General features: G+C 35.8%; 1 protein-coding gene across 5 annotated transcripts; it reads left to right on the top strand.

Annotated features, from left to right (window-relative positions):
* Nucleotides 1-3,147: 3,147 nt before the first annotated feature.
* LOC129756147 (2-oxoglutarate dehydrogenase complex component E1-like) lies at nucleotides 3,148-27,224 on the top strand. Of its 5 annotated transcripts, XM_055752925.1 has the most exons (11): nucleotides 3,148-3,327; nucleotides 3,397-3,537; nucleotides 3,602-3,805; nucleotides 5,599-5,701; nucleotides 6,059-6,121; nucleotides 6,656-7,146; nucleotides 7,210-8,825; nucleotides 8,890-9,037; nucleotides 9,102-9,256; nucleotides 11,810-11,938; nucleotides 15,144-16,115. In XM_055752925.1, exons 1-11 carry the CDS (start codon nucleotides 3,235-3,237, stop codon nucleotides 15,241-15,243), a joined length of 3,243 nt encoding a protein of 1,080 aa, XP_055608900.1. In that variant the 5' UTR covers nucleotides 3,148-3,234; the 3' UTR covers nucleotides 15,244-16,115. The 5 variants fall into 5 exon arrangements, with proteins under 5 accessions (XP_055608900.1, XP_055608901.1, XP_055608902.1 ...); XM_055752926.1 differs by lacking the exons at nucleotides 11,810-11,938; nucleotides 15,144-16,115 and adding an exon at nucleotides 27,020-27,224; XM_055752927.1 differs by lacking the exon at nucleotides 11,810-11,938.
* The last annotated feature ends 65 nt before the right edge of the window (nucleotides 27,225-27,289 follow it).

Here is a 27,289-nt window from a genome sequence, read left to right as displayed (position 1 = left end):
AAATAATAATATGAAAAATATAATAACTAATCAAAATTTACAAATATGACAAAATTTTGCAATAAAATTACATAAATCTGGCGATACTATGAAAAAAATCTTACAAATGTAATAAATATATATGTAACAAAGCTATGAAAAAATATGATAAAAATTTAACAAAACAACGATAAGAAAACAAAATTATGACAAACAGTTGACAAAGGTTGTTATAGTACTGTAAGATTTTTGTCATTTTATTTTAATTTTTGTAATAATTTTGTCATGTTTTCATTTGTCGTATTTTTGTCATAGTTCTGTCAGATTTTTTGTTCATTTGATTGTGAGTTTTGTCTTTTTTCGTTCGATTTTAGTCGTTTTAACATCTTCTCTTCATACTGAAAGCACTGACCATACTGACTGGACACTCGATTTCGTTTCCTGGATAAGTTTTCCAGAAAAAAAACAAAAAAAAATCATTTTTCCAACAATACGCAATGTCGATTCCAGAGTGCGCATGGATCGATTTGAAGAAATGCTACCCCAGTTAGGAAATGCCACCCAACTTTAAAAATAAAACACGCAATTTCTACGATAAAATCGGGCTGAACAGGACCATTTTTCCTACAGGGCATTTTTTGTCAAATTTTTCAGGTTCGCCACCTGCCGTCGGTATTGCGAACCTGCAAAATCTGACAACAAAAAATTAGACAGAAAATGGTTGAATTTTTGTTCTAAGAGTCAAGTCAGTGTGGTCAGTGCTGAAAGTCTTACCCAGTACAACTGCGTTCGATGATTACTCTTGTATTTGAACTCACGGACATTGGCTTAGGAGGGAACTAACTTGCCAACTGAGTAACATTTTTAACATATTCCACATTATGTCATTTTTTTTTAATTTTGTGTTTATTTTTTGTCAGATTTTTGTGATTTTATTGTAAATTTGTTGTTATTATTTTGTCATTTTTGTAAATTTGTTGACAAATATTGGTCCTTATATTAGTTCTGTCAGGTCATATTGTCAAATTTTGATTATAATTTTGCCATACATTATTTTTCTCATTTGTCATAGTTTTGCTGCTATTTCTGTGAATTTTTCCTCATATTTTTGTCTATTTTTTTTAATTTGTCATATTTTTTGCATAATTATTTTACCACATTTGTCGTGTTTTATTCAAAGTTTTGTCATTTGTCTTTATTTTTTTTGTCATATTTTTTAATTTTAGTAATAGTTATTCATATTTTCCCACAGTTTTGTTATATTTTTGTCAATATTACTTTAGTTTTATAACACTTGTCATATTTTTGTTTATTCATTTCATGCTTTTTTAAATTTTGTTAAATTTTTGTCAGTAATTTTTCATCAAATTTTTTATCCCTTTCACTCATTTCTTATATTGTGGATGGACCATACGATTTTCAGTTCTTTATTGCATTTTGAATTAAGCGGGAACCGCCATCTTTTGTTTCAAAATGGCGTCGGACAGCCAAATTCGACTTCTACTTATTGAGTACTTTCATCCAATACCCATATTGTGGGAGTTTCATCTGGTTTTAGTCACTTCCAGCATTTTAAAGTTGAGTGGAAGGGGCCATATTGGATTTCAAGATGGCGTCGGATAACAAATTCCAACTTCTATCCGTTCAGCCCCTTCGCCCTATATATACACATATTGTGGGGCTTCCATGCCACCGGTCGTTTATTGCCAGTTAGAATTTGTTTCAACTGATAAAGACTGAAACCGCGTTTTTTTTTCGAAAATCCGCGCTAAAAAACCGTACATTTTTTTTTTACTAACACAGAAACGGCAATGATAATTAAATAAATAAACTTTTGAAAAATATTTTTTTGATAAATCATTTTACGATAAAACATTTCCGAGAGTATATTTTCAGTGTATGTCCAGATGAACAGAATGAATTCGCGCGATTCAGCCGGGTCTTCGCACGAAAATTCGCTTGCACTGTGGCCGGTCGATGTTTTTTTCAACGTGTTTTAATAAGAAGCGGTTTTTCGCGCGAATTGGAAATTCGCTTCGCACTTCGCACCGCGCTCACTGTGAATTCGACCTAACGCAGTGAGACTTAAGCTGCAAACATCTGGTGAATTATACTGGATGAGGGTTTCAATGCAGCAAAGCAGATTATTATCGATGCAGCTCAAGCTTACGAGCTTTGGCATTATTTTATCCACGTAGTCCGGTATACAACCAAAAGTGCATCAGACGACGAAGTCCGTTTACTGTTGCTGACGTATCGTATCGATGTTAAGTTGAAACACGCTGAAAGCACGACTTTATTTGGATGCAAACCGCATCGAATTTGTTAATAACTTTTCCGAACATGTTATGTCCAATCCCATTAAAAAAATGATGAAAATTTTAAAACCACGATAAAATTGGCTCAAAACACTGAGAATCCAAACAAGGTTCAACACCCTGCGAAATCTCCCCGAGCTAATCATCACGTGAAATTGACGTCAATTCGTTTTCGGTGATGATTTCTCGAAGACAAGACCGCACACGGCTATCTCTAATGAAAGAGGAAACATACCACACTCGTATGTACCTATCTACCAAAATAAAAATTAGCAATATTCGCGATCACTCGTCTAGCACAACCAGCTGAATAAGTAGCTAGTCAGCTTTAATCTTTATTGCCGTTTGATTAGCTGCGTCTGGGAAAAAGGTACTTGAGGAAACACCAAATATGAAACAAAGTTTTTTGCCAAGGGAGTCGTGAAATTTTCTCATCACCAGCACACGTGAGGGAGGTGACATTATCATAAGTCCTCACAATCCAGACGCTGGCTTCGAATTCTTATCTCGTAAATGGAATCTAACATCGGATGCGACTATCAATTCTACGCTATAGTTGGTTGCAATCTGCTGAAACGTACCCATGTTATTTACCAACAAGTCTACGACATTTTGATAACGAATCGAAAACTAATCCGCCTCTTGTTGAATGATGTAGTGGTTCATCTAGTTTTGTTCATACGTTAAACTGTTTACAAAACACAATCACAACGCTAAACAACATTTTATTGCTTCCTACAGATGGATCTGATAGTAGAACAATTTGTCTGAAAAGTCCTATTTTTCATTGGAAAATTTTTTGTAGATGCAAAATCTTGTTTGTTCTGACCATGTTCCTTTTCTTCAACAGATCGACTAGTCACAGCGAATCAAACCCACAGTTGTCCAACTCGGCTACCGCACCAGGACTCGCACGAACCACCGCTGTTAGGACATAATGCATCGTGCCCGGACAGCCCTGCAGCTGATCCAGCATCCCGCTGGTCAGCAAAATTTCGGATCCTGGTTGCTCCGAAGTCCCGCATCGAAGGTTCGATTGAACATATTCATCGTTATCTAGTAAAACTTTTATAAAAACCTCTTTGATGTTTCATTTCAGTTGACCAGCGAACTGGTGGCAGCTTCGTCAATCAAGCTGTACAACTCCGCGGCCGCGGAACCTTTCCTGAATGGCTCGTCTTCTAATTACATTGACGACATGTACAGCGCCTGGTTGAAGGATCCGGCCTCAGTCCATGTGGTACGTATACAATTTGCTTCAACAGTTTCCAGTTTCTAATGATTGTTTTACCCGTTTACCGCAGTCCTGGGACGCGTACTTCCGCAACAACTCGTACGGTGCCCCGCCATCGCTAGTGGCCGTCCCTCGAAATCACGTACCCGCCTCTGCTTTCCTTGGTAGTTCCTTACCTGCGACCGCAGGCGCTGGCGCCGCTGTCGGAGGCCGCATCGACGATAAGCTCATCGATGACCATCTGGCCGTACAGGCCATCATCAGAAGTTACCAGGTAAACTAGGGATCTGGTTTTGGTCCTGGAAAAGATGCACCTCCTTTTTTCCTACAGTTCCGATCTGATTTTTTTTATTTACTCCGACCATAATTAAATGTCATTTCCCGGTTGAGTTTTTGATGCTACTTTTTACGTAGAGAGACCATTCAGTTGCTTAGTAAAATAGGTTTCATAAAAGACCAAACATCGAATGTCATTAGAAGTCCTGTGGATTTATCCGGAAGGAATTGATTGTTTTGTATCGAGTAATGCATGCAACTAGTGTTGACGTTTATGGTTTTTTTTTCTTTGGTTAACTGGACACACTTCATATACTCTCATAATCAACCAACAAGTACGTACCTATATATTGAAGTAAGCAAGCTTTATGCCTTTTAAGAACTTGAAGTGTTCTGATAGACTCAAATGTGCTGAACTACTCGATTGGTAACATGCATTGGTACTTGAGATTATGTTTTAAATCTGAAAATTAGAGCGAATCTAGAGTAACTTAAGCTGGAATTAGTTCAAATTGATAAAATAATTGAATAAGTTCTTAATACGTTCTCGAAACATTTATGTCGTGGAACTAATTAGATTCTTTTTGAACCAATCGATTATTTCGGAACGTAGATTTAAAGCCGGAATTTAACCAAGTCACTGTTTCTTGAGGTTTTTTTTTGGATTCAAAGAACAACGACCAAATACAAACACCGTAAACGAGAAAATGAGCTTTTACAGTTTTCAAACTATCAAGCCCAATGCGAGGATTTATAAAAAAAAAACTATAGAAAAAAACCTAATTTCAGCTTGCCTTTGAAGATAACTTAAATTTCAATACTTCATTAGACATATTTCAATATTACAAAGTAGCGAATACGACTGTCCTAATGCTCACATTAGCTAACTTTGCTCATTCTATGCATAAGTAGGTAGCATAATTATATCAAATAACAGCAGCAATTGAATCCGGATCAACCACAGAGTTAAAGTGTGAATCTAGCGCATCTTCCTGTATCCCCACCATTGTAACAGCAACCCCTCGTCTAATAATTGTTACCAAACCATCCATTCAACAGTCACGTGGCCATCTGGTGGCGGATCTCGATCCGCTGGGTATTCTCAATGCAGACATTCACAGGGATCCGGAAAAGAAAATGCGTGCGAACGAAAAAGTCACTCGTACTTACATGAATTTTGGTAATTGTCGATCCATTTTTTTCTTATGCTCCTTTACAAACCGCATATAGACTTAACCAAAAACAGAATTGAGATTCGGATGTGAGAAAACTATAATTTTGATAGCTGAGTATTGTAACGCTCATCACACTGATTTCCATTTATTTTAACTTACAATATGGGTGTGCTTTTTGCAGTGAAAGATTGCGAGTAGTTGTGAGTGGTGTGATAGATATTTTTCACTATGTGTGATTCATCATTATTTTATGTTTTCTGTATGTTTTTAGCTCAAAAGTTCGTTTAGTATTGTGTGTCATATTTGTTATCATGTGCCCTTCTTCTTTTATTTGTACCTTCTCTACCCTGATTTGTTTCCTCAAATATCAACCCACAATGAGATCCCAAAAATTCTTGTTTGATTATGAAAACCGATTTAAACTGTATCTCTTTTTCCATTCTTTACTCCATCTGACGATGCACTAATTGGATTGATTAACTTTCAATTATTTATGGATTGATTGGCTTCAACACTTACCCAACCAAATTAACACAAACCAACCCAATCGTTCCAACTTGATCCCAAATGTAAACCAAATATTACGATCGAAAAATTCCCAACATCATCAATACAGATTCGCGGTCATAACATAGCCAAATTAGATCCGCTCGGAATCAGTAATGTGGACCTTGACGACAAGATTCCAACGGAATTACTATATTCGTCGTACCGCTTTGGTGAGTATTTTATAGAAGTTTAGCAATAGAAGAATGTTCCGTAGCTAGTAAATGATCCCCTACCAAATAACTACCCTCATTTTCTGACACTGATCATGTGATACTTTTGAAATGGACGCCTCTTAGTAGTAAATCTACCATATTATTAGTCGAGTAATGAACGAAGGCAACTTTGCATGGGTTTGCAATGGAAAATTCCCCTAAACATCTCTTTCATCGAGATTGTTGCAAGACAGATTTTTCTCTTCAACTTCATTTGTGACAATCGATCATGTCCTATCGCTGGCGAAAAAGAAAATCCCCTCTCCTTCGTACTACGAAATCCCTAGTCTTACCAACGTTTTTTATCTCATTGAGACATGCGGATTCTCAAGAACTTAGGTGAACATGTTTACAGCACGTTGTTATCGATGACTCAGAGTAAGAACGTTTGAATTTATCATTTTATTTTGTCATGTGTTCTTTATAAATTTTAGTTTTTGATTCTTTTCTTGAATTAGTTGATTGTTTTAGATTCTATGTTTTCCTAAAAAATTCTTTTGTAAATATTTTTCAACGCTTTCTTTCGATTGGATACAAATTTAATTTCAAATTCTGCGCTTTACTAATGTGTTTTTATGGTAGTTTAAGTTTTTCATTAATGTATTAATTTCCTTTATGGTTCGCTTTGAGCAGGCTACGTCAAATCATCGAAAAGTATGATAAAATCGAAAAAGTCACAAATCCTTCTTCTCAATGGTGCACCCCTATGAGAGTAAAACCATATCTGTAAATATGAAGCACGCAATACGCAAGAAATCTATCATCTATTGCCTCCGAAAAGTACACCCACACAAACATAATAAAATATATTCCGAATTTCAATTAAGTACATCAGTAGCTTTGTTGATTTCCGAATTCTATTATATTCAGACTAACATATTTACTTTTTCCCGTAAAATATAAAATGTTCAGAGGAAGCCGACATGGATCGCGTGTTTAAGCTTCCCAGCACGACTTTCATCGGTGGTAAGGAGAAATTTCTTCCGCTGCGTGAGATTCTGAGCCGCCTTGAACGTGCCTACTGCAACAAAATCGGCATTGAGTTCATGTTCATCAATTCACTGGAACAGTGTAACTGGATCCGTGAGCGATTCGAAACACCCGGAATCATGAGCTACACCAACGAGGAAAAGCGTCTCATTCTTGCCCGTTTAACACGTGCTACCGGCTTCGAGGCTTTCCTGGCCAAGAAGTTCTCCTCGGAGAAGCGTTTCGGTCTGGAAGGATGCGAAATCATGATTCCAGCAATGAAGGAAGTCATTGACGTTTCTACCCGCCTTGGAGTTGAGTCCGTCATCATGGGTATGCCGCATCGTGGTCGATTGAATGTTTTGGCCAACGTGTGCCGCAAGCCTCTGAATCAAATCTTCTCCCAATTTGCTGGTCTGGAAGCTGCTGATGATGTATGTTTTATAGCTGATAGTGTTAAACATTTAGTACAAATTAACCGGGATTACTTGTTCTAGGGTTCGGGTGACGTCAAATACCATCTTGGAACTTACATTGAACGTTTGAACCGTGTAACGAACAAAAATATTCGTCTTGCCGTTGTGGCCAACCCGTCCCATTTGGAAGCTGTCGATCCAGTTGTGCAGGGTAAGACCCGTGCTGAACAGTTCTACCGAGGTGACGGTGAGGGCAAGAAGGTGATGTCCATCCTGCTTCACGGAGATGCCGCCTTCTCGGGCCAGGGTGTTGTTTACGAAACGATGCACTTGTCAGATCTCCCTGACTACGCTACTCACGGTACCGTGCATATTGTGGTGAACAATCAAATCGGTTTCACGACCGATCCTCGTCACTCGCGCTCATCGCCCTACTGTACGGATGTTGCTCGTGTCGTCAATGCTCCGATCTTCCACGTGAACTCCGATGATCCAGAGGCCGTCATGCACGTTTGTAAAGTTGCTGCTGAATGGAGAGCAACATTCCACAAGGACGTAGTTATCGATTTGGTCAGCTACCGTCGCAATGGTCATAACGAAATTGATGAACCCATGTTTACACAACCGCTTATGTACAAGAAAATCCGCAGTATTAAACCGGTACTGGACATATATGCCAACCAGCTGATTACGGAAGGCGTTGTGAATGCTGACGAGGTCAAGAGCGTTAAGGATAAATATGACAAAATTTGCGAAGAAGCATTCGAGCAAGCCAAGTCGGAAACTCACATCAAGTACAAGGATTGGTTGGATTCGCCGTGGTCCGGTTTCTTCGAGGGCAAGGACCCATTGAAGGTATCACCGACCGGTGTTATTGAGGAAACGTTGGTTCATATTGGCAACCGTTTCTCGCAACCGCCTCCAAATGCCGCAGAATTCGCTATTCACAAGGGTTTGATGCGTGTTCTGTCAACACGTAAGGAAATGGTTGAGAATAAGACTGTCGATTGGGCTCTGGCAGAAGCTATGGCGTTTGGATCCCTGTTGAAGGAAGGTATTCACGTACGACTATCCGGTCAAGACGTTGAGCGTGGTACGTTCTCTCATCGTCACCATGTGTTGCACCATCAAACGGTTGACAAAGCTACCTACCGACCCCTGTGTCATCTCTACCCTGACCAAGCCCCTTACACTGTGTGCAACAGCTCCCTGTCCGAATTCGGAGTCCTCGGATTCGAGCTTGGTTACTCTATGACCAACCCTAATGCCCTTGTCATTTGGGAGGCTCAGTTCGGTGATTTCAACAACACCGCCCAGTGCATCATTGATCAATTTATCTCATCCGGTCAAGCGAAATGGGTAAGACAGAGCGCACTCGTAATGTTGCTCCCACACGGTATGGAAGGTATGGGTCCAGAACACTCGTCAGCACGCGCCGAACGATTCCTCCAAATGTGCTCGGACGATCCAGACTACTTCCCACCAGAGTCGGAAGAATTCGCCATCCGTCAGCTGCACGATATCAACTGGATCGTTGCCAACTGTTCGACCCCGGCAAACTATTTCCACATCCTGCGCCGGCAGATCGCTTTGCCGTTCCGTAAACCACTAGTGCTGTTGACGCCCAAATCTTTGCTTCGTCACCCGGAGGCTAAGAGCAACTTCAACGAAATGAGCGAAGGAACCGAATTCCAGAGGTAATATTGTTGCTTGGGCAAAACCAAATTCATTCTCTAATTTGTACTTATTTCACTGATGTAGAGTTATCCCCGATGCCGGCCCAGCTGCGCAAAACGCAGGCAGCGTCAAGAAATTGATTTTCTGTACCGGACGTGTGTACTACGACCTCACTAAGGCACGCAAGGAACGCAATCTCGAATCAGATATTGCCATCAGCCGAGTTGAACAGGTTAGTAGAAAAATGTATAAATACTCGTTATTCAAGTCACCTTATTTCTATTTTTTGCCAAAAGATCTCGCCGTTCCCGTACGACCTGATCAAGGCCGAATGCGCTAAATACCCGAACGCCGAGATTGTCTGGGCCCAGGAAGAACACAAAAACCAGGGCTACTGGACCTATATCGAACCACGATTCGACACCGCGATTAACTCGACCCGCGAAATCAGGTATGTTTCCAGAAGCTAGCATTTGAATCACTCTTTTTACCTCCCTCTCCATGATATACTCCAATCTATGAACCGTATCCCTTCATTATCCCTCTGATTGGCATTATCTGAATTGGTAGACTAGGCTCACCATCTACTTACTGTCACTATAAATCACTACTTCAGCGCCGCGCGTCAGTATAATGAACTTTGCTGAACCGGGCACCATATATCATGTGATAGATGTTCCTCTATTCTAAATTATAAAAGTATATCTAAATTTTGTTCCATCACACCTTTCTGGCATCAATTGGCACAACTTGCACCTCCATTGTTTTAACCCGTTGTCTCTCTCAAAATTTTAACAAACCGTCAACACTAATTTTAGTATCTGCACTTTTACTCTTTTTTCGGAACCAATCGTTCCTTTGGACTTTTCATACCTTAAGCTACTTTTTCCTTTTTGTACTAGTTTTTTCTCTTTAAAAATACCTAATATTAATTTTTTTAGCTTTCCTTAGCCAGTTTTGAGTTCATTCGTTTTGGTGGTGATCGTTGTTGTATTTTGGTTTTTTTTTTGGTTATTAGAAGGATTTTACCGCTTTATTATGCTCGGGTGCAAATCTTTAGGTTTCTTACTCCCTTTTTTGTTTCCGGCTGATTCTCTATACATATTGACTCAAACTTCTCGGACGGGGGTCTTAGGGATTTCTTCTCCATTGAATTTGAATAAAAATCAGGAAATATCTTCAATTGCACAGGGAATATCTACTTATGTAAAAAGTTGTATTATATAAACAAAAGCTAACAAAATCCGCAGTTTTTGAAAAAAAAAATTGAAATTTATAAAGTGTACCAGTTTACGAGCGTTTTTTAAGATATTTTGGCATCTTAAAAGTTATTCGGTTGGTCATTTAAAATTTATATGTTACGTAACTGGTACACTTTCCCCCATCGTCATCATGCGCTTTTGATTTCCGCACAATCTCCACAGTTCCAGCTATCCGAACGGCTGATATTGTATTTTACGTTGTAAAAAGTAACATTTGTTTGATTTGAAGTGATTTATGTAGTTTTGATTCCCCTATTTGAATGCCCAACTCCGCCTCACCATATTCTGTTTGCTAAACCCGTTTTCTGTGCTCCTGCGTCCTATATTTAATTATCCAGTGCCTTCAGAAAAACATAAATTCAGTACAACAGAACAATTCACATGAGCCGCAAAGCCCCTCCGTTGCCCTCTGGGATCTTATTCCACTATCCCTAGAAAAAAAAATTATGCCCCTTAAATGTTGGAAACATGTAAAACGACCTTCTCCAGAGATAATTTTAGAAAGAAAATTAAAGCAACAACTTCAATAATGATTGTCAGTAATAGCTTTGTGAATTCGTTGAGTTAATGTGACCAAATCAAGTCGAATTCGAGCATTATCTTAACAAATTGGCTTCAATAGTGTTCCCACTTGAACTTTTGAGATCAACTGGTATTCAACTTTAGTTAAAAATATCTCAGTTGTAGTTGTAAAAATTTACGTAGCATCAAAAAGTTTCTTAAAAAGGCTTCTTGCTCAAAATTTAAATTCTTATGGAAATCATGTAATTTCTAAACGTTATTTAGGCACATCCTCATTATTCTTGTTTGATATTGATTGTCTCAGATGCATAGGGAATTTTGTGTAATTTTTTTTTATGAGAATCTCACTATTCAACCAAAATTAAACGCAAAAAGCACTTATTTCAATATAATTTTTGGTTTGCAAAAAGTTGTCATATATACGAAGATTTTCGCTACTGAAATTCAGGTATTTAAACTACATTTAAGCTCTCATCTTACAATACGGTAAACATATTTAAGTAAAATTAAGGTTGAAGAGGGTTTAAGCGAAGTTCGGTATGCTCAAACTATAAAATGAAGTCACTCCAACAAGTAGGTAGATCTCTAAATTCAAACTTTTTTAGATAATCTGCAGTATATTTTCAAGCGTTAGTACAGTCAAAACCCTGTACTTGTGCTACTAATTTCCTTGGAAGTTACTTAATACTTGTTACATATTTTACATAATCTCTGGGGAAATGGTCAACTGTCTCTGCTCGAAAGCCCCCAGTCCCTACAAAACAAATGATCGTCTTATTCAAGTGAGTTATTGGAAAAAGAATAATCGAAGACAAACCAAGGAACATCCTTTCTCCCTCCCATTGCAGTGGTGATGATGATGATGGTTATCAAGTGGTGCCTAGAGCATGCTCTCAGAAATCAAATGAAACTTTCGCAAGAGCCTCGTTTGAAAAGACAGCCAAACCTTCCGCAAGCCCAAGTCGATCCACGCCGCCAGCAGCAGGAACAACAACGTCATCATCGCCCAAAACTACCACCACTTCGTGGCTCAGTCGACTTTTCAGTTTCGGCAGAAAGTCGGCGAATCCACCAAACACCCCCAGTACTAAATCCGCCGCTCCTTCAACTAAAATTTCTACTCCATCAAACACTTCGTCAACTATTTCCCCCACCCACATATCTAACCCTCCTACAGTTATCGCAAGTAATAACCATAATCATGATAATCGTATTGACAGTGTTCAAGACAAGCTTGTGCCGCAGAAAACCGCCCAAGCCCAAGGATTCAATATTCAAGGTAGTTTCAATGCGCCAACCGACGGTACATCGAAGAGTCGCAAAGTGAAAATCTCATCGAGAGCACTTAGGTGAGACTGCCTATCGAGAATGCATACAGAAGCGCATGCCAGGAACTGCTGATCGTGGACAAAGGGCTGTTATGGAGAGAACAAAGTTCAATTGGCTCCCTGTAGCACCAAAAACAAAACCCTCCACCCCGAGTCACGATCACAGTTTCTAGCTGGCTCCTGTTTTTCGGTCATAAGTCAGCAGCCCAGGCACACCAGCCCCAGGCTAATTCTGCTATTAATAACATGTATAAACCAAATAACTAGGATTAGAGTGTTACCTTTCGTTGTTATATTATTCATATACCGTTTATATATTACTTGTATCGGATTCTGTCTTTTCGAAGCGTTTTCTCGATTTTTCTCGATATCCATAACTGTTGAAAAGAGAAAACTTGTTTTGTCCCAAATTGTCTTCTTTACTATGCTTTTTTTATATAATTGTAACAAAATTTTGCTTTTTGTTTCGTCGTTTAGGTTTTTTTTAAATTTTTTTTATCTTTTTATTTCGTATTGGTTCTTATTATTTTAATTGGTCGGCTTTTTTGAGATTGTTTCTTTCGAGTACGGCTTTTGCTGTAACAAGGAAGTCCGAATGCGTTCCTGATTCCTTTTTTTTTATTTAATTTCACATTAACCCACGAACACGGCACACTACCTTAGACACTGTACTACACACGAAATGAAGCTTGGCACAAATTTCATCGTGATTATATTAAGATCATAAAATAGTCAAATCGTCCGTTCGCTTTTGTGGTATCAAAAAACTCTAGCATTTATCTGTATAACGCACTTGTCCTGACTGTTGAATCCATTGGAACCGCGACTGTTGATAGAATACCTTTATCCATTACGAGATCCGTATTATGTGACTAACAATTTTTTTTTTGTTTCACCGATAATTCCTAATCGTAAAATATCTTCGTTTATTATAATATCTAAAGAATCGTGCTTGTGGAACGTTACTAACTCCTCACAGCTTACGTTTTATGTTGCCCTCAAAAGAGATTGTTTAGAAAATAATGTAACGCAATCAAAGGTGGAATGGGGTACAAAAGGTGAGACAACGCTTTTTGTCATTTCTGAACAAATCTCTATATACTACCGTTTTTAAAGTACTTACCGAGAATATTCAGAAAAAGCCCTGTGACAGCTTTTCTCTCAGTTTTTCTTGAAGCGTGAATTAAGTCGATATACAACCTCAAAAAGAACTTTAATTGTTCGAAATAAGCCTTCATATCTGTTTAGCACGTAAGCCGATTTTACATTAAATACTGACGTGCTTCAAAATGTATCAATCATGAACTTTCCAGTTCAACAATGTATCAATTTGAGACTTTTTAAAGATAAATATTGCTGTATTAGTCAAACACACGTCGATTTAGCATTAATTCGATTTTGTCCGATAAACATGGTTGAACCAGAAGATTGGTGGATGAAAGTAGGAAAAATGACTGAATCAATCCAGGTCAATTTCACCTCGCCACAAGGTAAGTTTCAACACGAAGAGGTAAAAAGTACCTTTTTTTGAATTTACCTTTTTCTCGGTGAATTGTACCTTTTTATTCTGCTTAATTAAGGTACTTCACCTTGCTACGAGGTAAGCTTTACCTTTTTTGAATTTAGCTGTTTTTCTAGGTAAATTCTTTCTTTTTAATCAGCTCGATTTAGATAAATTTTACCTCGTGATTGACCGAGGCCATCAATTTTGATCAAAGATCAAAAAAATGGTGTCTGGGATTGACATCACATTCACAATGTCAAAAAATGATGCTCTCTCTTTGATCGTCAATAACGGTGCCGACCACGTCCTGGTAGTCAAGAGATAGTTTAAAAAAGGTTGAAAAGGATGAAAGATCAATATGACGCTTTAGGACCGAGGTTACCTTTGCATCCTAGCAAAGAATTTTTTTGAGCAATGGGAGAAAGGATTTGATTAGGAAACACTTTTGACGAAGGCGCGAAGGTTTTAACACATTCCGCCCTGAACGTCAAACAGTCTGAAAGAGAAACTAGAGCAAATAAACCAAAAACATCATAAGGGTCGAAAATGGGCATTAAAAACTTCAGTATACAATGTCTGTCGAAAATAATAGCAGAAAACAATTTCTTATTTGGACAGCCAAAAAGTTTTATTGTTTGTTGAAGCTGCCACCACTCACCATACTGACTGGACACTCGATTTCGTTTTCTGGATAATTTTTCCAACAGTACGCAATGTTGATTCCAGAGTGCGCATCGATCGATTTGAAGAAATGCTATCCCAGTTAGGAAATGCCACCCAACTTTAAAAATAAAACACGCAATTTCTACGATAAAATCGGGCTAAACATTTTTCCTAGAAGGCATTTTTTGTCAATTTTTTCAGGTTCGCCACCTGCCGTCGGTATTGCGAACCTGCAAAATCTGACAACAAAAAATTAGACAGAAAATGGTTGAATTTTTGTTCTAAGTGTCTTGTCAGTGTGGTCAGTGGTTAAGCTGCGTTCAAAACTTTTTTTTCATCGAAGGCTTATTTATTAAATCATTGAATACGACAGAAATAATACATACGTAGCAATTTTTATGCAGCCAATAAGCTGAAATAATTCCCATATACTACCGAATATTTTGAAGATTTCAACTCTGATCGAGACCATTTGTCAAACATTAGGAATTATAAAAATATTCTGTGGCGTTATCTTAAGTGGTTTAGTATTTATACCTTACCTTACCTAGTACCTTTAACAATTGGTAAACAACATGATGGACAGCTTTTTAACTTTTATTGGATAGAAGTTGTACATAAGAACCAATTTTGGATCATTACACTAACAAGTTCGATTCAAGCCGTCTTCATTCACTATTTTTTCTGTTACACTTTACCGGATATTGTTCTGTTACCAACAAGTAGTGGTTCTTCTTTTAAAATTTGCAAAATTTATTTAATTTTTTTTGTTTTTTTTTATCTATTGGATCATACATTACCTCTAAATCGCGCTGGGTCTGCATGTATGTCTCGTTCACTTTAAGGCTACGCTTACTCGTGTTGTGTATCTATATTTTTATATATGTATCCGTTTAGACAAATAGACTACCATAGATGCTAAGTTTTTAATTCCAGGTGCTCCTGTACCAGTCAATAGTAGTAACTGAAGTTTGTATTTTGTTCTCTCTTTTTCTTTCCTTCTCTGTATCTTTTTTCCCAAATTTTCATACATTAAATAAAAAAAACACGCTGAAACAGCTACGTCGGCCGTCACTGTGCGCCATCAACCGCGACCGGATCTAAGGCCCAGCACACGAAGGAGCTTAAGAGTTTACTGGATAACGCTATGGCCTTGTAAAGAGAGCAAAGTGCGAATTCTGAATACCGATAGGAAAACAGTGATCGAGGTCATCCCGAAACCGTTTCAATCTGTTTTGTTCCTTGTCTTGTTTCTATTTAAAACTAAATACAAACATAAAAATAAACTTCACAAATGACTAATATGAAAACATGAAAAAATGTACACAGTTTCAAACAACACTGATACGTTTGAGTACACACAATAGAGCATATTATACGTTAAAAGCAAAATCAAATAAAATGTGAAGAAAGTTGAAGTAAAAATGATATCAGTGCAACTTTACTGCTTAGATCGTAGGTAATTTATTCATTATTGGAAACTAGACACAAGAACAGAATACCGCAGTTTAAGAGAATCATGTTTGAAAGAATCACACTATTTATTTAATTATTCACCGAGCTGAATAACACTGAATTGAATGTGTTTTTTAGTTGATGAGCGCTAATAAAAACAGAAACAGTGAACCTCTGTACATTGGATTGTATTTATTGTTGTAGCAAAAGTCAGCTTATCATGTGTCAAGGAAATGTGTGTATATTCGTCTTTGTACGATAGGTATTACGAATTTTGGACGAGTATTACAGATAGCTCTGGAATCTGATTCTATAAGAAAAAGATCTAGCATCAGAAGGAAGCCACTTTTACAAAAAGTGGATGATAAAATAAATGATATTACTTTCTCTACATGAATACCTTTCTTCAATATTTTTTGAGTCGTTTATTCAATTCGGTGTGATTTGGAAAAGTTTGAAATTTAAATGTTACACAGCGTCACTTCGTTTATTGGCTCTCATTTGCTTTTTTAAATCAAAATTTACTGAAAAATTTTCAAGCCGGTAATGCTAAAATACATTTTCACATTTCACAAACTTTATTTTTAATTCTATATCACATTTTCCTATTCTTTTTTTACGTTAGATTCTTATGTTTCCTTTTAGTTTGAAAATATGTTTAGAGTAGTTTGATTGTGTATCTTTTTTTTTCTTTCTTTTTTTCACATATTGTAAAACCAAGTCAAGTGCTTCTTTTGTTTTAATGTTATTTTAATCACTCATACTCTTGCAATAAATCTTTCCGATTTATAGAATAATAGTTTACGTAAGTAAAGACGCTTAAAGTGTTTAAAACAAATCTTGAAATACTTTATGATAGAAATATTCTACGATTAATGTTTAACTAAAAAGAAAGTACCTTAACTGCTAGGGAATCATTCGGCTTGCTTCCGCGAGCAAGTATCACCCCCACTTATTGATAGAAGAAATCAAACTATCGTCTGTTCTGTGAAATATATTTTGAGACCAAGCACTTACAAAACGGCATGTACCACATTTTAGCACTTTGCACATCGTACATACATTTATGATTAACCATTATACCGAACTAGTTGTTATCTCATCATGAAGCTGCAAACACGCACCAAACTTGATAAGCGACAAACGTGATATTACAAAATATATGTGCAGTGAATGAAGCTATCTACATATAGACAAAAACTTGTTACACGTTCGAACGTGAGGTATCACAGCCGTGGAATTTGTTTAACCCTAATCCTTCCCAGTTTTTTTTACCCGTTAGCGTTCTTGGAGTGTCAATTTGAAAAGATTACGTGAGAAGTGGAATGTGGCATGAGAAATGGGAAATTACAAGTGAGACGTCTCATGTCTCACGCCTTTTCATTTCTCACGTCTCACTTCTAACTTCTTATTTCTCACTCATCACGTCGCAAGCTTCATGACGCACTTCTCACGTTTGTTGTCTCACTTCTCATTCTCAAGTCTCACGTAACGAGAGACGACAGACGTGAGATTTGAGACGTGAGATAGTAGAGTTTAGAGCATGGGTGGCCAACATTTACAACAAACAGGCGGGTCAAATTTCAGAAATGAGATTGGCAGGCGGGCCAAAAAAACAACCGACTGTTCTGAAATATTCAAACGAAACAAATAATAACAGAATTTTGAAAACGCTATTAAAACATTTGCCTTGATCACATCGAGTATAGATTCATCTTAACCCTCATCCGCATTAGGGTGTCATTTTGACACCATTGCAAGTTTGAAGGCTTGTAACTTTTTTCAGAAGCTTCAAAATACAAAAATTTCTTCGGGGACCCTAAATGAATTCAAAAGTTCTTCAATATTGCATCTTTACTTTTTTTATGGACGAACCCTGGAAGCCTGGACAAAAAAACTCCCTTTTCCGACTTTGGGTGTCATTTTGACACCACAAAAGTAAAATCTATTTAAGTCGTTTGAATTATTATGAACTTCATATAAAACTTATATCAATAGAAACCTTGTAATGTCAGTAAAATATGTTTAGAACATTATACACAGCTAAAGTTACAAGTTTTCTCGTTATTCAGCATGAAAGAAAAAAAATCCGAAAAAACATGCCTCACGAAAAATGCTGTAGTTCATATGTTACACGTCCACAAAAATATTTGCCTTATGCATATGAAAGCTGAAGTTAATGCCTACATCATGAAGACAAGAAATATTTTTTTAATTTTTTTTTTAATGAAATGGTCACAAAAAGTTCAAAAAAGTGGTCTAAAAACCTACTTTTCATTCGATTGCTAGTAAATACTGTTTGAGCGATGGTAGAGTGTTTTAAAAAATATGACTACAAACTTTATTGAAATTCTTACATTTTGCTGTCTTCAGATTTTCGATGCGACAAAAATTGAATTTACTGGAATTTTTCAAAGTTGGCTACTTTGCGCGATTTTTTCACTAATTGAAATTTCATTTGTTTTTGTGGTCCTCCGTCAGGTTGTACCCGGATTTTCAGTGCTTTCTCGCCGTTTGAAGCAATAAAAACTATATCCATTGAAAAGGGAATTTAATGTACATTCTAGTGAGGTGCAACAATTTACGCTGTGAGATTTCACAAAAATATGAAAATTATAAACGTAAAATCATTCCTGAATTTTTATAACTACAAGCAGCGCGTCCAGCAAAACGTGTTTATTTTAGGATTGGTCGATCTTGGATCGATCCTTGGAAGATCGATCTTTTCAACTCCGATTTTCGATTTTTTGGATCGATTCTTCGTCCAGGAAAAAATCGATTAGATCGGTTTATTTTCGATTCGATCTTTCGATCTTTTTTTCTCGTTTAGGGTTAAAAAGTGCATTATGACCACCTTAAGAAGCACGCTTATTTAACCGTAGTCAACAGCTATAATAAGTGAGTTACATCATTGTTTGGTGTTAAGACACTAAAAAAGTCAATTTCCTAGCTGGATGAAATTTGAAAAAAGTAAATATAAACCAATACTAATGTGATGAAATCGCTTGGTACATCTTTGTATCTGAAAATAATCACATTTTCGTAGGTGATGGACAGGTCCAGCCAGTGAGTCGTTGTATCTTTTTTGAAAAATTCATGATATTTACGGCTTATGTTCTTTCGTTCTTTGATACCTCATGTTTCTCTAATTTTTCCATCACCTACGAAAATGTATATAGAAACGTTTAAAAATTCATTTTAAATTTTTGTGCCGAAATCTGAAAATCAGTCACTGTAGGGGCAGTATAAGCACCACCAATCGGGGGTTGCTGCTGAGCGTTTTCTACCGTAGAATCTAGCAGCGAATTCAATTTGATGAAGTCAACTGAATTATAGAGCTTGACTAGTTTATTTAGCATTTATGATCAGTTGAAAATAATTTTAGAAATTTTGAATTCATTTCAATACAATTTTGCAAATTATTTTCAAACCTTGTGCAGGAAGCTGTTTGTGATTGATTAAGATAAAAAAAAATGCTAGAATTGGCTTATCTTAAGAAATAACAGCGATTTTCCAAAAATTACTTAAACTCTAGAATATTTCTTGTCAGTACATTACTTAAAAAATATCAAAGCGTTTCTGAGATATTTGGATTTCAATTAGTGTTGTTTTAAAACACTTATTCCGGTTCACTTTATATGAAATTGTTGATTTTTTTTTCGTTCCATATACTGAAGGATTATAAAAATTTGAAATTTTGTGTCGTTTTTACATATTTGAAAGAGATCGATTAATCGGAGATCGATCTTCAAGCTCCGATTTTTTAGATGGATCGATCCCAGAACCGTTCATCTGAATCGATCTTGTAGATCGATCTTTTCCCGAAGATCGAACAATCCTAGTTTGTTTGCTCTCCGAGTAGGTACGGTGGGTGTTGATTCGGGCAGAGAGCGAAGCCGACAGACGAAATAATGATGCGTGTCGTGACTTGCAAACGAGAACTACTGTCAATAGAAAATTTCCAACCGAGAAACGTACGACACGCATCATTATTTTGTCTGTCGGCTTCGCTCTCTGCCCGAATCACCACCCATCGTACCTACTCGGAGAGCAAACAAACACGTTTTGCTGGACGCGCTGCTTGTAGTTCGTTTATAATTTTCATATTATTGTGAAATCTCACAGCGTGATTTGTTGCACCTCACTAGAACGTAGATTAAATTTGCTTTCCAATGAATATAGTACTTTTGATTGGTCCAAACAAAGTGAAAGCACTGAAAATCCGGGTACAACCTGACGGTGGACCACAAAAAGAGATGAAATTTCAATTTGTAAAAAAATTGCGCTAAGTAGTGAACTTTGAAAAATTTCAGTAATTTCAATTTTTGTTGCATCAAAAATCTAAAGACAGCGAAATGTTAGAATTTCAATAAAGTTTGTTGTCATATTTTTTCTAAAACTCTACCATCGCTCAAACAGTATTTACTAGCAATCGAATGAAAAGTAGGTTTTTTAGACCGCTTTTTTGAACTTTTTGTGACCATTTCATTAAAAAAAATTTAAAAAAATATTTCTTGTCTTCATGATGTAGGCGTTAACTTCAGCTTTCATATGCATAAGGCAAATATTTTTTGGACGTGTAACATATGAACTACAGCAGTTTTCGTGAGGCATGTTTTTTCGGATTTTTTTTCTTTCATGCTGAATAACGAGAAAACTTGTAACTTTAGCTGTATATAATGTTCTAAACATATTTTACTGACATTACAAGGTTTCTTTTGATGTAAGTTTTGTTTTAATCGGTTTAACACGCCAAAAGTTATAACGATTTGAGCTTGTGGTGTCAAATTGGGGTAATGAAATCTTATGCGGATGAGGGTTAATAAGTCACTTTTGTTACTTGCATATTTTTAAAAATTTTGCTCCATTTGAAAATTGTAGAAATATTACGCAATAGGAAATTGTCAAATCGCGTGACTAAAATAAAAATAGATAAAATATGTTCCGTTTTTTTTTTTTGATGAAATTTAAAAAATATAATAAAGGCAAAATAGCATTTTTGCTGTAATTTCGTAAAATTAAAATTCTGCAGGAAAATTAAAAACAAAATTTTTCTTCAAATTTTTTATAGACAAAAAAATACGCAGAATGGAATTGTGGAAAAATAGTGACGTTCACAAGCTTTTGAATTGAAAAGAATATTTTTTTAACGAGCTTAAGTCATATCATAAATAATATTGATTTTTCAAAGTACTGACCTAAACTCAATCAAACTCTTTTTAATTTTTTCCAGTACATATCTCGAGTTGACAAGTGTATTGGGAAAGCCATCTATAAACAGGATGAATACGATTTTGATTGTTTTATAATCATTGCATTTTTTTTTAATTTAAAATTTTGCTGCAAATAGTCGTGTTTCTGAGAGATTTGTGAGTACCAAACCGATTCTAGTTAAATTCTACTACCCAACTGTAAATTCTGTTTAGCTTTTTGGTATTGATGTACATAAGTACAGAGCACGTTGCCAACTAAAGTATATTTGGATTTGGTATATTTTAATAAATATACAGTACCGTTCATAATTGTATGGAAATTGGAAGCACGCACACTGTCACTTCGATTTTGAGCTCCCATAACTTTTTACTCTGATGATATTTTTTGATCAAATTTTTTGCGTTAGATAGATTAACTATCACACTATTATATCAGAGAATTTCAGCTTTCTGGAGTTTGTGTGACCTGAGATACAGTAATTCTACGAAAATCGGACTTTTTTCATTTAAACTGCAATATCTCAGAAACTACGCTACATTTTTTACTGAAATTTTGCAGAGTGATTGTTGAAACGTAAAACTAGCATGTCTGAAGTTTTCGAAAAGTTCTATCGGTGAGATAAAAAGTTATGCGAAGTGCAATATTTCAGGCATGAACCTAGAAATGCGATTTCTATAGAAATTTTGTGATATAATAGTGTGATAGTTGATCTATCTAACGCAAAAAATTTGATCAAAAAATATCATCAGAGTAAAAAGTTATGGAAGTTCAAAGTCGAAGTGAAAGTGCGCGTGCTTCCAATTTCTATACAATTATGAACGGTACTGTATGTACCTTTTCTGTTAAACACGGAAAATAATAAAAAGGTAAAATTTACCTTTTTGCGAGGTGAATTTTTTCCACCCCTCTTTCGAGGTAAATTTTACCTTTTTTCATTCGCCTAGCGAAAAGGTAAATTCTACCTTTTTTGAATTCACCTAGCAAAAAGGTAAATTTTACCTTTTTCGCATTCACCTAGCAAAATAGTAAACAATACCGTTTTCCCATTCACTGATTTAAAAGGTAAATCCTAGTTCGTTTGATGGGTTTCCTCAATAAAAAATAAAACAAAATTCATTCAAAATTTGATATTTATTTTAAATAAATTGGGACTTTCACCTTATATTAATATTTGGAATGTTACTGTTTTTTAAAAATTGTTGAGGCAAGTCCTTTCTTTGCCAAGCTCGTGACAATTCGGCTTTCGTGTTCTCCCAAGCCACCATTGCCGCTGAATCCTTCTGCATTGCGTTCACACATTCATGTCCTTCTTCGCTCTGTGGGCCGGTCTGAAACAAAAGCAAAGTTTTTAACGAGAACCATCACAACTAAATGATATCTATGAAAACACTTACCATTCTGTTCCGATTTTCACATTTGGGTACGAAGCAAAACTTCCCTCCTGAACGACAAAACAGCTTAACCTCAATAAACGTGTTTGGCAAATAGTTATTTTTTCGAGATGAATTGTACCGTTTTGTTTAGCTCAATCCAGGTCAACTTCACCTCGCTACGAGGTAAGTTTTACCTTATTTGGTTTTACCTTTTTCTCTAGGTGAATTATACTTTTTTATTCAGCTCAATTCAGGTGAACTTCACCTCGCTACGAGGTAAGACTTACCTTTTTTTGGATTCACCTTTTTCCTCGGTGAATTGTACCTTTTTTCCAACCTCGATTCAGGTAAATTTTACCGCGCTGCGAAGTGAGTTTCACCTCGAAGAGGTAGAAGTTACCTTTTTGACTCTCACGAGCGTTCACCTTGGCTATCTCGGTAAATTTTACCTTTTTATTATTTCCCGTGAAGCTTAGCAAAAAAATTACAGAGAATATTGAGTGATGAAATCCTTTTTTGTAATAAAATTTATGAGACCCTCAGAGCCTCATATAATTTATATCTAAGTGAAAAAATAATCGATTTTAAGTAAATAATGTCAAACGATTCTAAGTTTCATATTACATTTGATGATTTTTTCCGATTTTTTAAATTATGTTCGCATACTTTTACGTTCAAAAGAAAATGGCAAATGTTCGAAAAATATATGGAAAAAGACTAAACACAACAATTTAAAAGTGTGTTTTTTTTAAAAATAAGTTTTTATACACTTTTATCCCTTACGCTCAAATCAATTCAATGAGATTTTCAAATCTTTGTTTTGAATTTAGTTAGTGTAAACTCGGATATATGCAGACCAAGAAAAACGTTCAATGTGGTTCAATTATAAGATTATGGTTTTTCCAAAAAGAGCTTCGCGAGCTACAAAAACTTGGTAGCGGGCCACATGTGGCCCGCGGGCCATAGTTTGGCCACCCATGCTTTAGAACATATGGGATGCTTCTGGGAACAAGCATATCAGCACCAACACGTGAAAAGGGTCTATGTTCATTTATGCCATTTCGAGCAAAACGCATTTGAAAATTTTGCAATCGTTTTTAAATCGCTAATTAAATTTCACGAGGAATCTTGAAAGTCTTTATGGTCGAAACGTTGCGTAGGATCATTCTAAATATGTTTTCATCGATACGACGGTGTTATCATTTATCATGAAACAATAGCTCGCAATAATATAGACCCTAGCTGGAGTATGAAATTCGTCTTAATGTTTTATACACCCTTTGCTTTGTACTGTATGTCTCATATGTGTGAGCGAGATGTAGATAAAATTTCCCCTATTTTTTTACAAAAGCTTATGGTTCTCGCTATAGGAGTGAGTGAATAGCTTTCCGCATTCTTCCCCTTTTAATGTTTTGGATCTAGACCGTTTGCTTCGTTGTGGAGTAAAGGGTGTATAAAACAATCTGTGTGAGGATAATAGATGGTATGAATAAGAAAATAGTAATTGTTTCGATAACTCTTACTTAGCTCAAACTTTAGAATGGTAAAATTTGAAAGCATTTGCTCAACTAAATATGACTAAATATGAAAAAGCAGAGTTCAACATTTATATTCAATCAGCTCCATAGAAAAAATATGCATGCTTTTCGGAGTATTGGACTCACAAAACTGCTCGAAAATAGCAAAAGCAATTACTAGAGCTTTATTCATATCAGTCAATGTTATTTTATGGCCCTAAATTTTTTAGATCCTTTGCTCAAACTGCATTATAAATCTTACGAAAACTGAAAAACTAAAAACGGTTTTAGTGTTAAGTAGAGCTTATATTGAGCTATTTGAATCCACTGAAAACGGGTTTTGCTTACTTTGTCTTTTATACCCTATTCTCATGTTGGTTCTGATATAATTAAAAAGGAATGTTGTTGTTTTTTTTTTTATAATTATTGGGCAAAATTTTGTTATGAGAAGATACTTGCAAGACAAGCCGATGAAAAAACATTAGTTTTCTTACAAAAATTTACGAGAAATTTGCAAACAACTCTCACATAAGACATATTTTTCATAAACGGAATACGACACTTGAATATATCTATAAAAAATCTAAATTATTTTAATTCTTCTTCCAGTACACAGCAAGAAAAAATCGTGTAAATTTAGATCGAAAACGATGCACGAAAACGGAACATCAATTTTGATATAAAATTCTACCACGGTGTATTTTTCTCAACAATGTAATTTTTGAGGCGTGTAAATTTAGATCGAAAACAATGCACGAAAACGGATGACATAAACCGTCGTGTAAAAATACACAATGATGTAAATTTCAAAACATATTAGCGTTTATTATACAAATCTTTTTAAAATAATCAGACTTTGGGAATTGTTTATGAATAAATACGCCACATGTGTCATTTTATTTAACATGTATTGCCGATACACTGCAAACTCAAAAAACGCACACCATCACTGGCAGCTGGAATTGTGGTTGTGTCCGATGATCCCCTACAGGGCGATGTTTTGCCGATCAGCGTCAGGCAGCATTCTTGAATCCTTCCGGAACAGCATAGTAATCGGAATCCCCTAAACATTAGAAACATTCAACATTGATTCGGCTTTTGATCCATTTATAAAACAGCAATTCCTGCAATCGAAAGAGAATTTGAAGTTCCATTTTTTTCATTTCGTCTATAACTATAACCTACCATTTTTTAATTCAATTCTAGAAGGAATTTGGTTCGGTTTTTATACTAAATTAACTGCGGAAGCGATTTTTTTTTCTTGTCGCACAATAAACCACCATCTCGGATAAAAACATAACAATTTATGCCGCGAAAAAAAGGAAAACAATGGATCTGTCGTGTTTTACATTGTTTTCGATGTAATTTTATATTGAGATATATTTTTTAGATCAGGGCGTGTAAACATAGATCATACAAATTTAAGTTTATACCAATGATTCAAAAATAGATCAAAAAGAGTGTAAAATTACATAAGTTTTGAATTACACTGGTCAAAAAGTAGATCACTCGTATTTTAGATTGCGTATACTTTTAGAAATTTTTTGCTGTATACAATGAACTACTCAAACACTCCGTTGATTCACGAAAAAAAACCTTAAGATTTGTTACTTTGGTTAACAGAAAACAGGTAAAAAAAACCAATTTTTCAACCAGTTTTTTTCCTTAATTGTTATTTAGAATGTTTTCAAAAACAGGCCTTTATAAATTAGGCTTACAAATTTCTTCAAAATTTATTTTGAATGTAAGTTTTTGTGAAAATATCACTCAGAAAAACACCAGTTTTTTAAACTCAATTTATCGCTTAGTAGTTAACAATTTTTTTTTTCAAAAAATGTTTGAACTACTTGATGAAGACCTAAAAATTGATCTCACTTACTTTTTTAGAACTCTCTGAAGGAAAAAACAATGGTAAAATGAGTTTTACATTCACAGTTTACATTTTTTTTCCTAACAAAAGATTTATCTGGCATCCCGAATTTGTAAGTTCTCATTAGCTGCCGTTCAAATTTTCAAATAGGTATTCCTCAAACTTTAGAGATCATATGGAAGATCATTTTTACAAAGTGAGATGCTTCTCAAAATCATTCCTAACGGGACACTGTAGAAAGAAGAAGTTTGCAAAGTTTTAAAAATTCTTGATATTTGAACTGTTCCACCAATCTCACAGAAAGGCTGAACAGCTAACTTTTCAGCTTAAATGGTTATGAAACTTGAAAGTATTTATGAGAACTTAAGTTTCCAGCTGTATATGTCTATTATAATAGACACATACAGCTGGAATACTTTCAAATTCCATATCCATTTCTATAGACATCCTTAGAAAATATGAGTAAGCTTTAGGAGCCCGTTTTATGAAAGCTTTAAGCTGGGCATTGTTAGAATATGATTATCCTTTTATTTTAAACGTATTTTTTCAAATACACCAAAGGTTTATGCATGCATGGTTTTAACAAGGTTTTCGCAATGAACACCGAATCTGAGAGAAAGTTAAACCGTAAAACCTTTTCAATGGAAAAATGCTAGAAAATTTTGAAGTTGGCTTCGTGTCTTGAAAGGTGAGACAGGAGACCTGAGTCCTAAAGCACAGGACATGAGACTTTAGACATGACTGACATGAGATATGATGTCTGAAATTTGAGACCTTGGCACTGTAGATTTGATATATAACACCTTAGACTTTAGGCATGAGATCCGAGGCGTGAGACATGGGACTGAGACTTCAGATAGGAGACGTGAAAAATGGGACCTTAGACCTGAGACTCAGGACTTGGGACCTAACACTTGAGACGTAAGATTTAAGACATGAGTACATGAGTCATGAGACATGAGAGCACAGAGGTATGAGACAAGAGACACGAGAAGTGAAATCGGTTGTGAAATAAGAGAGCTATAATAACGATTTTAAGCGAGGAGTGTCAAATTGACACTCCTGTTCTGATTATTAGGATATAAGCCATCAAACTTCCAATAGTGTCATATTGTTACTCAGGAACGGATTATGGTTAAATAGAAATTTGACTTATTACATGTTTCGGTACAAGTGCAACCTTAGATTTTTTTTTAACAAAAGTGCTATTTTTGACATTTTTGATTACTTTCTTTTAACAGTAACTCAACAAAAATTAATTTGGTGAAGCAATGAACGTTAACTCATAATTTTTGAAGATACGTATAGCTTTCTAGGACAATTAAAAAAAAAAAGTTGAACTATGCTGAAATCCGTTTGCAATCACCCCTGTGTTCTTAGATATGTATATTCCAAGACTTTCATCCCAGTTTTGTAAAAAAACAGAATTTTTGATTTGAGGTCCCACAAGTTCTATTACCGCACAAGAAAAACAATCAGTCCCATGAATTTGTATTTTTTTTTCAGTCTTTGTTCCCGCCCGCCTTCCGCTGCCCCATCAACAGGCAATAAAGCAACGCATCTAAAAGAATTTAACGATCTCATCGAAATGGTGTTCGGGGCTTCGCCCATTGTTCCAAAGGAGAAAACTGGCCAGTCCGGTGGGGCAAGTGCGGCGAGTGCAAGTGTTACCAAACCTTCAGGATGTAAAAGCTGAGTGACCCTTTCGATGTATTTTTGTACCCAAATGACTAACAAGAGTAGAAATCTAATTGGCCCAAAATTTGAAAGAAACCC

The sequence above is a fragment of the Uranotaenia lowii genome, chromosome 3, assembly GCF_029784155.1.
Source record: "Uranotaenia lowii strain MFRU-FL chromosome 3, ASM2978415v1, whole genome shotgun sequence".
In the NCBI taxonomy this organism is placed as follows: domain Eukaryota; kingdom Metazoa; phylum Arthropoda; class Insecta; order Diptera; family Culicidae; genus Uranotaenia; species Uranotaenia lowii.
The sequence above is the reverse complement of the archived record's forward strand: the minus strand, read 5'-3'. Positions and strand labels throughout refer to the sequence as shown.

Coding starts and splice junctions, on each gene's coding strand:
- LOC129756147 (XM_055752925.1), top strand. CDS start 3,235: ATGCATCGTGCCCGGACAGCCCTGCAGCTGATCCAGCATCCCGCTGGT. Junction 7,147..7,209: donor GTCTGGAAGCTGCTGATGAT/GTATGTTTTATA, acceptor TACTTGTTCTAG/GGTTCGGGTGACGTCAAATA. Junction 8,826..8,889: donor GAAGGAACCGAATTCCAGAG/GTAATATTGTTG, acceptor TCACTGATGTAG/AGTTATCCCCGATGCCGGCC.